The following is a 13720-nucleotide window of genomic DNA, read 5'->3' as shown; positions in this document are numbered from 1 at the left end:
TCTCCTTTTGATATCTTATTGCTCTGGCTAGAACTTCAAGAACTATATTGAAGAGATATGGGGAAAGTGGGCAGCCTTGTCTAGTCCCCAATTTTAGAGGGAATTCCTTGAGTATCTCTCCATTTAATTTAATGTTGGCTATTGGTTTGCTGTATATAGCCTTTATTATGTTTAGATAAGTGCCTTGTATTCCCGATCTCTCCATAACTTTAAACATAAATGGGTGTTGGATTTTGTCAAATGCTTTTTCAGCATCTAAAAAGATGATCATGTGGTTTTTCTCTTTCAGTTTGTTTATATGGTGGATTACATTGATGGATTTCCATATGTTAAACCATCCCTGCATGCCTGGAATGAAGCCTACCTGGTCATGGTGAATGATGTCTTTGATATGCTGTTGTATTTGCTTTGTGAGTATTTTGTTGAGTATTTTTGCATCAATGTTCATAAGAGAAATTGGTGTGAAATTCTCTTTTTTTGTTGGGTCTTTGTGGGGTTTAGGTATCAATGTGACTGTGGCCTCATAGAATGAATTTGTTAATATTCCATCCACTTCTATCTTTCGGAATAGCTCGAATAGTATCGGTATTAGCTCCTCTTTGAAGGACTGGTAGAATTCTGCACTGAAACCATCTGGCCCTGGGCTTTTTTTGGTTGGGAGACTATCAATTTGCCTATTTCTATAGGCGAAATAGGGCTATTTAATTTGTTTATCTGGTCTTGATTCAATTTTGGCAAATGGAATCGGTTGAGGAAATTGTCCATTTCCCTTAGATTTTCAAATTTTGTGGCATAAATGCCTTTAAAGTATGTTCTCATGATTCTTTGTATTTCTTGGGTGTCTGTTATGTCTCCCTTTTCATTTCTGATTTTGTTTATTTGGATAGTGTTTCTCTGTCTTTTAGTTAGATTGGCTAACGGTTTGTCTATCTTGTTAATTTTCTCAAAGAACCAGCTCTTGGTTTTGTTGATTCTTTGGATTGTTCTCTTTGTTTCTAATTTATTGATTTCAGCCCTGAGTTTGATTATTTCTAGGAGTCTACTCCTCTTGGGTGTTTCTGCTTCTTTTTTTTCTAAAGCTTCCAGATGTGTTGTTAAGTTGTTTATGTGGGATGTTTCCATTTTCTTTTTAGAGGCACTTAGTGCTATGAATTTTCCTCTTAGCACTGCTTTCAATGTGTCCCACAAATTTGGGTATGTTGTTCTATCATTTTCTTTTCTTTTTTTACAAAGCAACATTTTGCTTTTGTTGTGATAAAAAAAGTTACATTTTACAGATAAAATGTAGAACCCTGAAATACTGATACATTCTCTTATCGTGTTCAATGCTGAGGTTCTCTTACGGTTTGCTTTAAAACTGAAGTTAAAAATGTACAAAAAAGAAAAGAAAAGAAAAATCAACCCACAAAGCTTCTAAAAAAGGAACCCGCAGGCACTTCCTCTTGTGGAATGTTTAAAAAGTTAGCCTACTAAAGAAAACAGTTGACTTTTTGTGAAGGTTTTGGAGAAATATGTATCAGTTCGTTTTATTTGGGTATTCAATAATATCCTTGGTGATAATGCTGACTCCATGGCTTCTGACCCCAGAATTGACCCTGCTGCCACTGGTTGTAGCCCTGAGATTGACTTTTGTAGCCATGAGTGTTTCCTCGCCCTCTGAAGTTCTGGTTATAGTTCCCTCTGTTGGGCATTCCACCTCTGTTATAATTCCCTCTGTTTGAGTAACCACCTCTGCCAGGAAACACAGGACCACGAGGATATGGATAGCCAGTTCCACCGCTTCCACCACTGCCACCTCCCTGTGGCATGTTGCCTCTCCTGTTATATCCACCACGGTTCCCAGGAGCTCCTCCTCTAAAATTGCCACCTTGCATGTTGAATCCTCCATGTCCTCTATGGCTACCACCTCTGTTGAATTGGTTCTTGCCACTCTTGTTTTTATTGCTCTTCTTTGAGCCAGTGTTTTGCTTCTTTTCTGGCGGAAGTGCCTTTTTGCTTTCTTCTTTATATTGCTCCAAAAGCTTTTGGGCTTCTGCCTTCTGAAGCTCAACATAAGTTATTTCATCAAAGCATTCAGCTACCCCTGGCAGGGTGAAGTTTCCTTTCATCTTAAGGACAGCATGTACTGGAAGGTCTTTCCCTTCTACTTCTGCTTTCTTCTGTGTCCTCTGCTTATAGTTTTCATCTTTTGGGCAAACTACAACAGCTTTCCACTGGAAGCCTGCAAACAGGCACATTTTTCTCCTCTGGGCAGCTGCAGACACATTTGTCTGATTCAAAATAAAATTTCTCTTCTTGCGGGCAGCAATCTTGATAAACTTTCCAAGACACTGTGGAGCTCTCTGCAACAGTGTATTCAGCTTTCCAGTATCTACCATCTGCTTCTTAAAACCAGCAACCATCATTTTATACATAATGGTATTTGTTCCAAGAATGTTATACTTCCCAGGGGTTTCAGCTGCATGCTTAGTAACCCAGGTAGTTTTCCCAGCTCCTGGCAAGCCAATCATCATTACAACTTCATAATCCTTCTTCTCTTCAGGTCCCTTTGGTCCTCTAACTCGGTCCTCTAAGGGGACATTTTGGATAAAAGTACAGTCTTTGGGTATTGGAAAGTATGGCTTTTCCTTCTGACCAAAATTAAATTCAACTGCACAGTTGTGGCAAAGAACATGTGGGAACAGTGGCTTGGTTGGCAAGAACTTCCTTACTGATCTTGAAGGCAACACCAAGATCTTGTCCATTCTTTGCATAGGAGAGTTCAACTTCATCCATTTCCAAGTTAGCAAAACATGTAATCACATCATTTTCATCAAACTTCCCTCCATAATCTTCTGTCTCACAGTTGCAGGTTTTTATTTCTTTCAGAGAATATCCATAGGAAAATTCTTCTTCGCCAAGCAACATCCCACTGGTGGCTAGTGACCAGCCGATCCGAACTTCATGTATGTGGATGTCTTTTGTATACAAATGCCTTACTGGGATCTTCTCCATTACCTTCATCTCAAAACAGACTTTGCCCTTTGACACACCATGAGATGCTCTTCCTGATACACCATGAGATGCTCTTCCTCCAGCTCAAAGAAAAGCAAAACTCTCCATAGTAAGGGAAGAAGCACTGAGGTGGTCTCTTGATATTTTAAAATGCAGATCACAATTACAAGTATCAAGACAAACCACTGTGTCATCGAAGTGTTCGTCTTCTTCTTCAACAGGTGGCTGAGGAGACTTGGCTCTGCTGTACTTGTTTTCTTCAATATACTCAAAATATCCTCGGCCATGATCTTCTCGGGGTCTTTTAACACCTCTCTTTTTTATCTCCGCCTTTCTGTTCTGTTTTGCCGTCTCTGGTTCTGTGACTTAACCCATGAAACAAATGCGAATTTAAAAAATAAAGCTATCTATGGTTGTGAGCCTAGCCTTTAACAGCTGAGCCATCTCTCCAGCCTGGAATTGGACTGCAGGCAGTGACACAGTCTAAAGACACTACTAATTCTGCCAGCATACCGTAACCTTCCAGAAAGCCTTCAAAAAATAAAATAAAAAAGCGTGACAATGCCCGAGCCCATGTGCGCTGTGCTCAAGTGGGGGGAGGGGTAGCGTGGGCCAACCACCCCTCTCCCACCTGAGCCTGCGTGCCCCGCTGCCTCATTGTACTTGTTCCATCATTTTCATTGAATTACAGGAAGTCTTTTATTTCTTCCCTTATTTCTTCTATGACCCATGTGTCATTAAGTGGAAAGTTGTTTAGTTTCCACGTGTTAGTATGCTTTTTGTTATTTCTGTTGCTGTTGAAGTCCAGCCTTAGACCGTGGTGATCGGATAAGATACAAGGTATTATTTCAATCTTCTTGTATCTGTTGAGGTTTGCTTCCTGACCAACTGTGTGATGAATTTTAGAGAACGTTCCATGGGGTGCTGAGAAAAAGGTATAATCCTTTGCGTTTGGGTGGAAAGTTCTGTAGATATCTGTTAGATCCATATGATTCATGACATTGGTTAATGAAGTTATTTCCCAGCTTAGTTTTTGATTCAAAGACCTATTCTTGAGTGAAAGTGGGGTGTTGGAGTCTCCCACTATTAATGTGTGGGTATCGATGAGTGGTTCAAGTTTTGTTAATAACTCTTTTACAAATGTGGGAGCCCTTGTATTAGGAGCATAGATGTTCAAAATCGTGATGTTTTCTTGATTGACTTTACCTTTGACGAGTACGAAGTGTCCATCCTCATCCCTTTTGATTAATTTTGGTTGAAAGTCTATTTTATTAGATATTAGAATGGATACCCCAGCTTGCTTCTTGTGACCATTTGCTTGGAATATTTTCCCCCAGCCTTTTACTTGAGACAATGTCTGTCCTTGTGGTTGAGATGTGTTTCTTGAATGCAGAAGAATGTTGGGTCATGTTTATGCATCCACTCAGTTAGTCTGTGTCTCTTTATTGGAGAATTGAGACTATTGATGTTGAGAGATATTAATGACCAGTGATTGCTAAGTCCCTTCATTTTTGGTATTTGTAATAGTCGAGATTTTGTGAGGTTGTGATCTTGCGATGGTATAGTTACCTATTTCCTATGTAGTTTTGGTTGTAGTTTGACCCTTTGGGGTGGAGTTTTCCTTCTAGTAACTTCTGTAAAGCCGGATTTGTGGCTAGGTACTGTTTTAATTTGTTTTTGTCATGGAATATCTTGTTTTCTCCGTCAATGGTTATTGATAATTTCGCTGGGTATAGTAATCTTGCCTGGTATCTGTGTTCTCTTAGGGTTTGCAGAACCTCTGTCCAGGCCCTTCTGGCTTTCATGGTCTCTGTTGAGAAATCGGAGTAAGTCTGATAGGTTTGCCTTCATATGTTACTCGACCTTTTTCTCTTGCCGCTTTTAATATTTTTTCTTTGTTCTGTATATTTTGTGTTGTTATTATTATGTGGCGGGAAGATTTTCTTTTCAGGTCTATTCTATTTGGTGTTCTGGATGCCTCTTGTATGCTCATATGCATCTCCTTCTTCAAATTGGGGAAATTTTCTTTTATTATTCTATTAAAGATATTTTCTGGGCTGTGGAGTCGGTTGCCTTCTCTTTCTTCTATCCCTATTATTCTCAAGTTTTGTCCTTTCATGGTGTCCTTGATTTCTTGAATGCTCTGTGTCAGGCACTTTTCAGATTTAGAATTTCCCTTGATGGATGTTTCCAGTTCTGTGATTGTATCTTCAAGTCCCGATATTCGTTCTTCCATTTCTTGCAATCTGTTAGATAAGGCCACCTCTGAGATGCTTGCGTTCTTTTCTGATGCTTCTCGATCATGTTTTTCTTCCATGTGTTCCTTTATGATAGCTTCCATTTTTATCTTCAGGGCTTGAACTGTTTTAATGATTTCCTTCATCTGGTTATTTGTATTTTTCTGAAATTCTTCAAATGCCTCTTTATATGACTCTTTTAAATCCTCAGCTCTCTTGTTTGCCTCCTCCTGCATTTGTTTACAGATTTTATTTGTTTCTTCCCTTATCATCTTACTTACTAAGGACTTGAGGTCATTTTCTTGTATATCAGTTGTTGTTGGGTTCTCTAAGTTGTTTTCATTGGGATTGCTGGGATCTGGAGATGCCAACCTGTTTTGTTTCTTGTTAGCGTTCTTTCGCTGTCCTCTTGTCATTTTGGTGACTCTGGTGTTGGGAGGTGGTTTGTAGTGACCTTCCCTCTTTGAGAGTGGATAGTTGATGCTTGATTATAGATAGGGTGCCGTTGCCTGTGGGGATCAGGGAGTATTTCCCTGGACCAGGCAGGTGATTCAGATTCTACGCTTGCAGACTTTTTTCAACACCTTAGGCTCCAGGCTGAGCCATGCAAAGTAGGTTTCTGTTTGGGCCTTTTCACCTTACTGCTGTAATTCAGAACAGCAGTTTTGGGCTTTAGAGTAAGGTCAGCACACAAGCTCTCTGGTTGTGTAGGTTGATCCCAGCTGCCTGTCCTTCCTGTTGCTTTGTAGCCAAGACCCCAGGTGGATCAGATCTTCTGGGCTGCAGCCGTCTTTTAGCTCTGCCTCTATACTCTGTAGGAGTGTCCAGCCTCTCCCATGAATTTGGGAGTTCTTGCTGGGTCTGCAGGAGCTGACCCAGCTAGGATCTGCCTGTTGGAGATTACAAGATCAGTGCCTGGTGGGCCTGATACAATATGGTTTCAGGCCACTGGCAGTATCCAAGGAGGCAGCAATTTCCACGCCCCCATAAGCCAGGACGCTCCCAGATTGCTTTAGATCAGCAGTTAGACCCTGCAAGCATGACCCACAGCTCCCTGTATCATGGGAGGTCCTGTCGCGCCCGCAAGAATGGACCCAGTGAGGTTCTGTTGTTTGGGGAATGCTGGGTCAGTGCCGGCAGCCCGGGCGGGTGGCTGATGACAATGGCGATTCAGACCACTGGTGGGAATCCCCTGTATCTTCTCTTTCCGCCAGTGAAAGCCAGAATGCTCCCAGATCGCTTTAGGTCAGCAGTTAGGCACCGCAAGCAAGAGCCACATCTCTTGATAATGTGGGCAGTCCCACTGGGCTGTGGGAGCAGTCCACGCTGGTTTCTAACTGCCCCTGTTTGCAGGGTCAATCCTTTGTGTCTGGGTTCAGATTGGGCCCAGGACGTGGACTGCGAGCTACACGCCAGTTCTAGCTGTTTTTGGTGAGTTCCACCACCTGTGTTTCTACTTGGGCTAGGCAGGTGAACTCCGCAGTGTGGATGGAGAGGTTCAATGGTAGTTTCACCCTATTCGCTGAGACTCCTCAGGCTGGGGGCTCCGGAAAATCCCCTCCCCAAATGGCAAGTTTGGGTTTTATGTGCCGGCTGCAGCTTGGTTGTGGATTCCGTTTCAGAGTTTGGGGAATACGTTTAGCACCTCTGGGCTGTTGCTTGTCCCGGGGTTAGACCCACTGGTGGTCTGCGGAGTTTGGGGCCCCACTCACCTACAGTTCTCAAAATCCAGCAGTCTGTGGCTCCATTCACATCCCTGGTCTCCTCGGAGTAGATCAGCTATGGTGCATACTGGTCGACGCCATCTTGGAATTCCCTAACATAAGTTTTTAATTGTGGTTAAGTAACTGTCCCAGTCCAATTAGATTTGACCAGTCAGTGCTGTGTGTCTTTTCCTGGGTAGAACTAGCAAATGTTACCACCCTTAGGTAGGGCACAGGAAAGAGATGAAGGGAGCTATTCCACTTAAGTCTACCTGAGGGAAAGAGCGGGTTTGTGGGATTACTTACAGGAGTGTAAGTGAGTCAAAAGTAGTCACGTCACCCAAGGGATCCTCCAGTGTGGCTGACAGCACACGAGAATTTGCAGGCAGTTGGCTGATTTTAGAGTCACCTCCTCCCAGGAACTATTATTGCACGGTCTTGGGGAGGGGACTTGGGAATCTTGCGACTTGGAGGTACTCCCAGAGCCTTGTCAGTTTCCTTTATACTGTAGTTCTTGAAAACCTCCCACTTCCATGTAGCAGAGAATGCCTCAGTTAGCACCAACTGGCTCCAGAACAGCGACAACCCTTTTAGCATAGGCATTCGCTAGATGTGAGTCAGGCATGCACCAAAACGGAAATGTATCTCCTCATCAAATTCCAGCGCCCCACAAAATCACATATCCAGAGGGCATCATTTACATTCATAGAATTTATAGAATTATGATAATACTGCACCCTTGACTTTTAATATGGAAATGCGCACACAAAGAACCTGTTTGCATCTTTAGAAATGTTTTGAAAGTTAATTACTATTATTGCTTAAAATTCTTTATACCAGTTTCTCCAATAATTTTCTTTAAGATTTTTAGTGCCAAAGAGGGAAAGAACTTTGTTTCTACTTAAGTGAATGAAATTTATAAAAGTTACCAACGTTACTACTTTCTCACTAGCAAAATTTAAGATGAAATCTAGGACTTAAGTATAACTTTCTTTAGATTTTTTGGTATACTAATCTCTCAATTACATACTTTTGAATTTTATTCTTATTTTAATGATTGAAAAGTCTATGTGTCTGTTGTCTAAAGCATTTCAAGAATGTTTTGAAATAGCAATGCTGCAAACAATAAATATGATCCAATACACATTACTAATACTGTTGCTTAGTAGGAAATCGTGATGATCTTAGGGAAATACCAGCTGTTACAGGGGGTGGCCAGACTAGACACTGTCTATGCTGAAACGTGTGGTAAATGAGGTATTAGTTAGCACCACGCTTCTGCCACGAAGAACATGTCTTCAGGGCCCCTGGAACAATCTGATGATATATTTATGTTGTAGATGGTTTGAATTTAAGGGAGTTCATGTAAAGATCTTTGTTGAGAAGGGGGGAGAGGGGCCAGAATTACCCATTTCAATAAAGGAATCAAAGAAACATGGTAGTAGCTAGTCTTTCATAATTAATATTTTGGGATGCTAGAGGCTTCAACAGTAATTTTTTAAAAGTTTGTCCTTGTGTCTCATTTTTTAGTTTGTGTTGTGCAGTGTTGCTCATTTTTGTTTTTTTTTCCCCATCTTTATTGATATATAATTGACAAATAAAAATTGTGTACATTTCAAGTTTATGACTTAGCGCTTTGACATATGCACTGGGGAAGAATTGTCACCATCAAACTAATTAACATATAAATCACTTGTATTAAAATAAAGACTTTTGACAAATTAAACTTAGCAGAATTGAATTGAGCAAAGAAGTGTCTGTGAATTGGACAACTCCTGGGACAGGAATGGAACGCTTGCCTGTACAGCTGACAGGCAAGCCCAAGTGAGCTGTAGAGAAGGTTTGACTGGCTTGGGCTACAGTGTTGTCTTTGCCTTATTTAAACTTAGTCTGATCTGTTGGCCACACATGATTGCTAAAACTCAGTTACTGTCACAACTGTTACTCTTGACTTAGGCTTTCAGATAGCTTACTTACTAAGTTAAATTGCAGGTTGTTGTGGGCACAAGCATGAGATCACCTTCAGGCCAAAACTTGGTTTAATACCTTGCATGGCAGCCATTTTCTTTTTTATTTGCTTACCTATTACCTTTTAAGGTTGGTTTGCAAAGTAATGAGTTTTATTGTGCTGTCTTCTTCTGTATGTGTCATGTGTCTTCCTCCCCGTTGGTCTACTCTTGGGCCCCTCCCCAAGCTGTTTTCCCTTCTTTCTCAAGTTGGTTCCCCTTTTAGGGTTTTGTATGTTTTTTTTTTTTTTCAAAGCTCTGTCTTGTATCTGCATAAAACTCCACTGTGTGCTGTGTATGTGTGCTGCATTTTCTTTACTTACTCAACTGTTGATGGACCTGTCTGCTGGTTCCATTTCGTGGCTATTGTGACTACTGCAGCAGTATATGGATGTGTGTCTGTGTTGTGTAAATTCAAGAGTTCTGTATCTGTTCCCCAAAATGCTGTAGCTAGTTTTTGTTCTTCTTCTTGTTGTTTTTTGAGACAGGATTTCTCTGTGTAATAGCCCTGGCTGGCCTTGAACTCTCTTTGTAGACTAGGCTGGTCTTGAACTCACAGCAATCCACCTGCCTCTGCCTCCCAAGTGTTGCGATTAAAGGCATGTGCCACCATGCCTGGCGCTATAGCTAGTTTTTTTTTTTTTTTTTTTTTTCAGAGTTGTTGTTTTTCTGTGGGACAGGATTTCTCTGTACTGGACTTAGCCCTGTAGAGCAGGCTAGCTTTGAACACAGAGGTCTGCCTTCCTGAGTGCTGGGATTATAGGCATGCACCACCATGCCTGGCTATTTGCAGATTTTTGAGGAACCTCCCTACAAATTTCCATAATTTATTAAAAAAAATTCAACCACTGTTTTTCTTTCTTTCTTTCTCTCCCTTCTTCCTTCCTCCATCCACCCCTTTCATCCCCACTCCTTTTCTATGTTTAGAGTTGTGTGTTCATCCCAGGTGCTTTACGCAGCCAGCTGAAAATTTATTGGCTCAGCTGTTTGTTTCCACACTATTAATTGTGGATTGATAGATGTTTTCACAACAAAAATAACCAGGCGAGCTGGGTTTCTTTTGAGCGCCGGCAGACATGGCTTCAGTTTTACATTTTAAGTCCGTGTCACACACTCTTGCTGGGAAGGAGGCGTCTTTGCTGGAAGGCAGTGTGCCATGTGGCCTATGAGATTATATGATCTTGTTTTGTACTATGTGCCTTTTGGAGTTTACATTAAAGATGAGGTTTAGGGTTTGAACAAACAAAAGTGATTGTCAGGGTAACTTGTACCTTTGTGTAGTGGCAGTTTTTCTTTTTTTCTTTTTTCTTTTTTTTATTAATTTATTCATATTACATCTCAATTGTTAGCCCTTGCCCTGTTTCCTCCCATTCCTCCCTCCCTCCCACTTCCCCTCTTCTCCCCTCCCCTATGTCTGTGATTGAGGGAGACCTCCTCCCCCTATATATGCTCTTAGAATATCAAATCTCTTCTTGGTAACTTGCTATCCTTTCTCTGAGTGCTGCCAGGTCTCCCCATCCGGGGGACATGGTCAGAAAAGGGGCACCAGAGTTCATGTGAGAGTCAGATCTCACTCTCCACTCAACGGTGGAGAATATCCTGTTCGTCGGCTAGGTCTTGGTAGGGGTTCGAAGTTTACTGCCTATATTCTCCTTGGCTGGTGCCTTAGTTTGAGGAGGACCCCAGGACCCAGATCTGCCTGTCATAAAGTTCTTCTTGTAGGTTTCCAGGACCCTGTGGGTCCTACTATTTCCCTTATTCTTCCATGCTACTCTCGCCTAAAGTCTCAATAGGATGTCCTCTCCTCTGACCCACTTTCTTGGTAAGTAAAGTTTTTCATGGTACATATCCCTAGATACCAGGCAAGACTACTATATCCAGCGAAATTATCAATAACCATTTTTTTATTTTTTTAAGCCTTATTTTTTTTTATTGAAAAATAAAATCATTCGTATTACATCTCAATTGCTGTCCCATCCTGTGCATCCTCCCATTCCTCCTTCCTCTCCCGCTTTCACCCCATTTCCCTTCCCTATGACTGTGACTGATGGGGACCTCCTCCCCTTGAATATGATGCTAGGGTATCATGTTGTGGAGGTCTTATTTTGAAAGTTGCCTAGTCTGAAGGCTGCAAACACCTTGGTCCCTTCCAGACTGTCTGCAGTCTTCCACAGACCTTATCCAACCTCTGTGTGGACTGGGATGAATGGTTGGTTTCTTTGGAACATTTCTCTATAGCTGTTTGTTCTTTAGTCTCCCTTTGGAGGAGCCAGCACATTTGCTTTTGGCACCTGAGCTCGTAACCTTTCCTGAATTTCTCCTTCACGACCTCTTGTCACAGTCCCAAATCCCAGAGGCACTTCCTGACTCAGCCCAGATGCCAGGAAGATTCATCCCAGCTGGATTGCCTGACCCTAATGACTGAGCAGCCATATGCACAGTTAATTAAAACAGAAGTCAAAATGATGAGATGAGTCTTCAGGCTGGACTGAGCAACGACAAGATTTCTTCTTGTAAAATCTGAGAACCACTCATGCAGCCACCAGTAACAAGGGCCAAGCTGCTCATCGTAGCCCCGTCTTTCAGAATCTCCATGTAGGAGCCATAATGTGCATCTGTATTATGGACTGAAGGCCACTGAAAGTTAGATGGTGAGAGAAACAAAGTAATGTCTGTCTTCGGATAGCCTTCTGTCCAGGGACATTGTGAAAATTAAACTTGCTGCTTTGGTGGCTGAACGCTGTGGCTTCTTTCTCTTTGGCACTGAGAAGGCTGACTTTGCCTCCCACGCTTGTGGTTCTGCAGCACCCTGTGCTTGCTTCTGGAGTCTGGAGGTTAAAACGCGGTGTCCCTTGACACGCTGTGAGGTCTGTTCACACAGGAGCCGTAGCATTTCACCTGGTGAGAGCTGATGGTCTAGGTTTAGGAATGCTGCCAGTTGGCTGTCATGCTGTGGGTAGCTTGATGTTGGCCATAGTAAGAATTGTGGAATTTGACAGCTTTTCCAAAATCAGGATGGCTGCTGGTGGTGCTGCTTTCCTGTTCTCCTCTTCCTTCTCCTCCTCCTCCTCCTCCTCCTCCTCCTCCTCTTCTTCTTCTTCTTCTTCTTCTTCTTCTTCTTCTTCTTCTTCTTCTTCTTCCTCTTCCTCTTCCTCCTCCTCCTTCTTCCTCCTCTCTCTCTCTCTCTCTCTCTCTCTCTCTCTCTCTCTCATATAGTATACAGGTCTTCAAAGTTAGGAATATGACTTTTTTTTGTGTGTGTGTGTGTGTCTCTGGGTCCTAACACTGCCTGGCATCTGGTATGTACTCTATTTTTATTTATGTAAATACTGGGACTGTGCTTAGTCCTCTGAAAGACAACACAGAATAAACCCAACCAAAGATATGTTTGTAGAAGGTTTTATGGGTGGGTTGGTGTGCCCCTCCCTCCACTGGAAGTCCCACCTGGCTACAGGAGGTGGTGATTTCAGGCAATGGAGTACACTTTTAATTCCAGCTTTGGGGGTCAGAGGGAGGCAGAGGCTCCCTATGATCTTTATGACTCAAGGGCAGCCTGGTCTTCATAGAAAGTCCCAGAAAAGCCAGAGCTTCATAGGGAGACCTTGTCTCAGCACACATACACACACACACACACACACACACACACACACACACCAAAAACTGTCCCCTAAGTCCCCCAAAGAAAATATTTTTCATTTACTTAAGCATATGCCTTCATATTTTAGATAAATTGTAAGAAATTAGAAAGTGGGGAAAAATCCAGATAATTAAAAATTATTTTTGTAGTGTTAATAAGGCTTTAAAACTTTTCTTCCTTCTCCTCCTAACCTCCTCCTTCTCTTCTTTTTGTTTTTCTCTTCTTCCTCTTCCTTCCTCTCCTCTTCCTCCACTCCCCTTTCCCTCTCTCTTTCTGTGTCTATATCTGTGTGTCTCCGCGTGTGTGTGTATGGGCAGGCATGCATGTACTTACCACATGCCAAGCACTGAAGTAACTCTTCTTCATGTGTAATTTACTTATTTTTGTTAATAACACCATGAGTTTGTCACTGCTGTGTTCCTATTTTACAGACAAGTCAGTTGAGGCAAAGAATACATAGTTAATAGAATGCTGCTGGGAGTAGGGGCTGTGGTGAAGTATCAGCTGGTCCTAATAGGGCCACCACATTGACTAAAAGCACAAGTTAGGGATGTGTGCAAGTTTTTGTGGAGGCTAAACCTGGAGCATCACAAACTGATTGTAAGAATGCTTTGACCATGCACAAGTATGCGAGTTCCATACTCAGAGCAATGGCCTTGACATAGCCACGGGGCTATAAATCTGTTTTACATAGCAACTATTGGCCACACTACCTTTGGCAAGGTCCTACTTGTCACTGCTCTGATTATATCACTACCTTAATGGCAGCCTTCCAGGCCTATGATAGCAAAGTCTTCTGGTTGTTGGCTATGGACAAGACAGATAGACGGATAAGATCATTTGGTTGTTCATAATAATTAAAAAATGGGAGATGATTTTAGATTTATTTATCCTGTTAGTTACTTTTCTTGCTACTGTGACCAAACACCTGACAAGAAACAACTTAAGTGGGGAAGGATTATTCTGGCTCAGAGTTTGAGGGTGTAATGTACCACAGAGAGGACGGTGGGGCTGTGGAAATAGATTACCCGTGTCATCAGGGGGCATGGAGCTGCCTGCTCATGTCTTGGTTGAGCAGGATACAAAGGGAGATGAAGGCTAGTCCTCAGCTGTCTTTCTCTGCTTCCTCTTTTTATTTAAGCT

At 42.1% G+C, this 13720-nt stretch overlaps 1 protein-coding gene across 1 annotated transcript; it reads right to left on the bottom strand.

Moving 5' to 3' along the window:
* Positions 1-1499: 1499 nt before the first annotated feature.
* Positions 1500-7537, bottom strand: LOC127201780 (heterogeneous nuclear ribonucleoprotein U-like). The gene is given in 4 exon segments (XM_051160503.1): positions 1500-2690; positions 2692-3315; positions 3317-3353; positions 7344-7537. Coding segments are annotated over 4 exon segments (2007 nt in total). The 3' UTR covers positions 1500-1538.
* Between the last annotated feature and the right edge of the window lie 6183 nt (positions 7538-13720).

Source organism: Acomys russatus, chromosome 17, assembly GCF_903995435.1.
Source record: "Acomys russatus chromosome 17, mAcoRus1.1, whole genome shotgun sequence".
NCBI lineage: Eukaryota > Metazoa > Chordata > Mammalia > Rodentia > Muridae > Acomys > Acomys russatus.
This window is presented reverse-complemented; position numbering and strand designations above follow the sequence as displayed.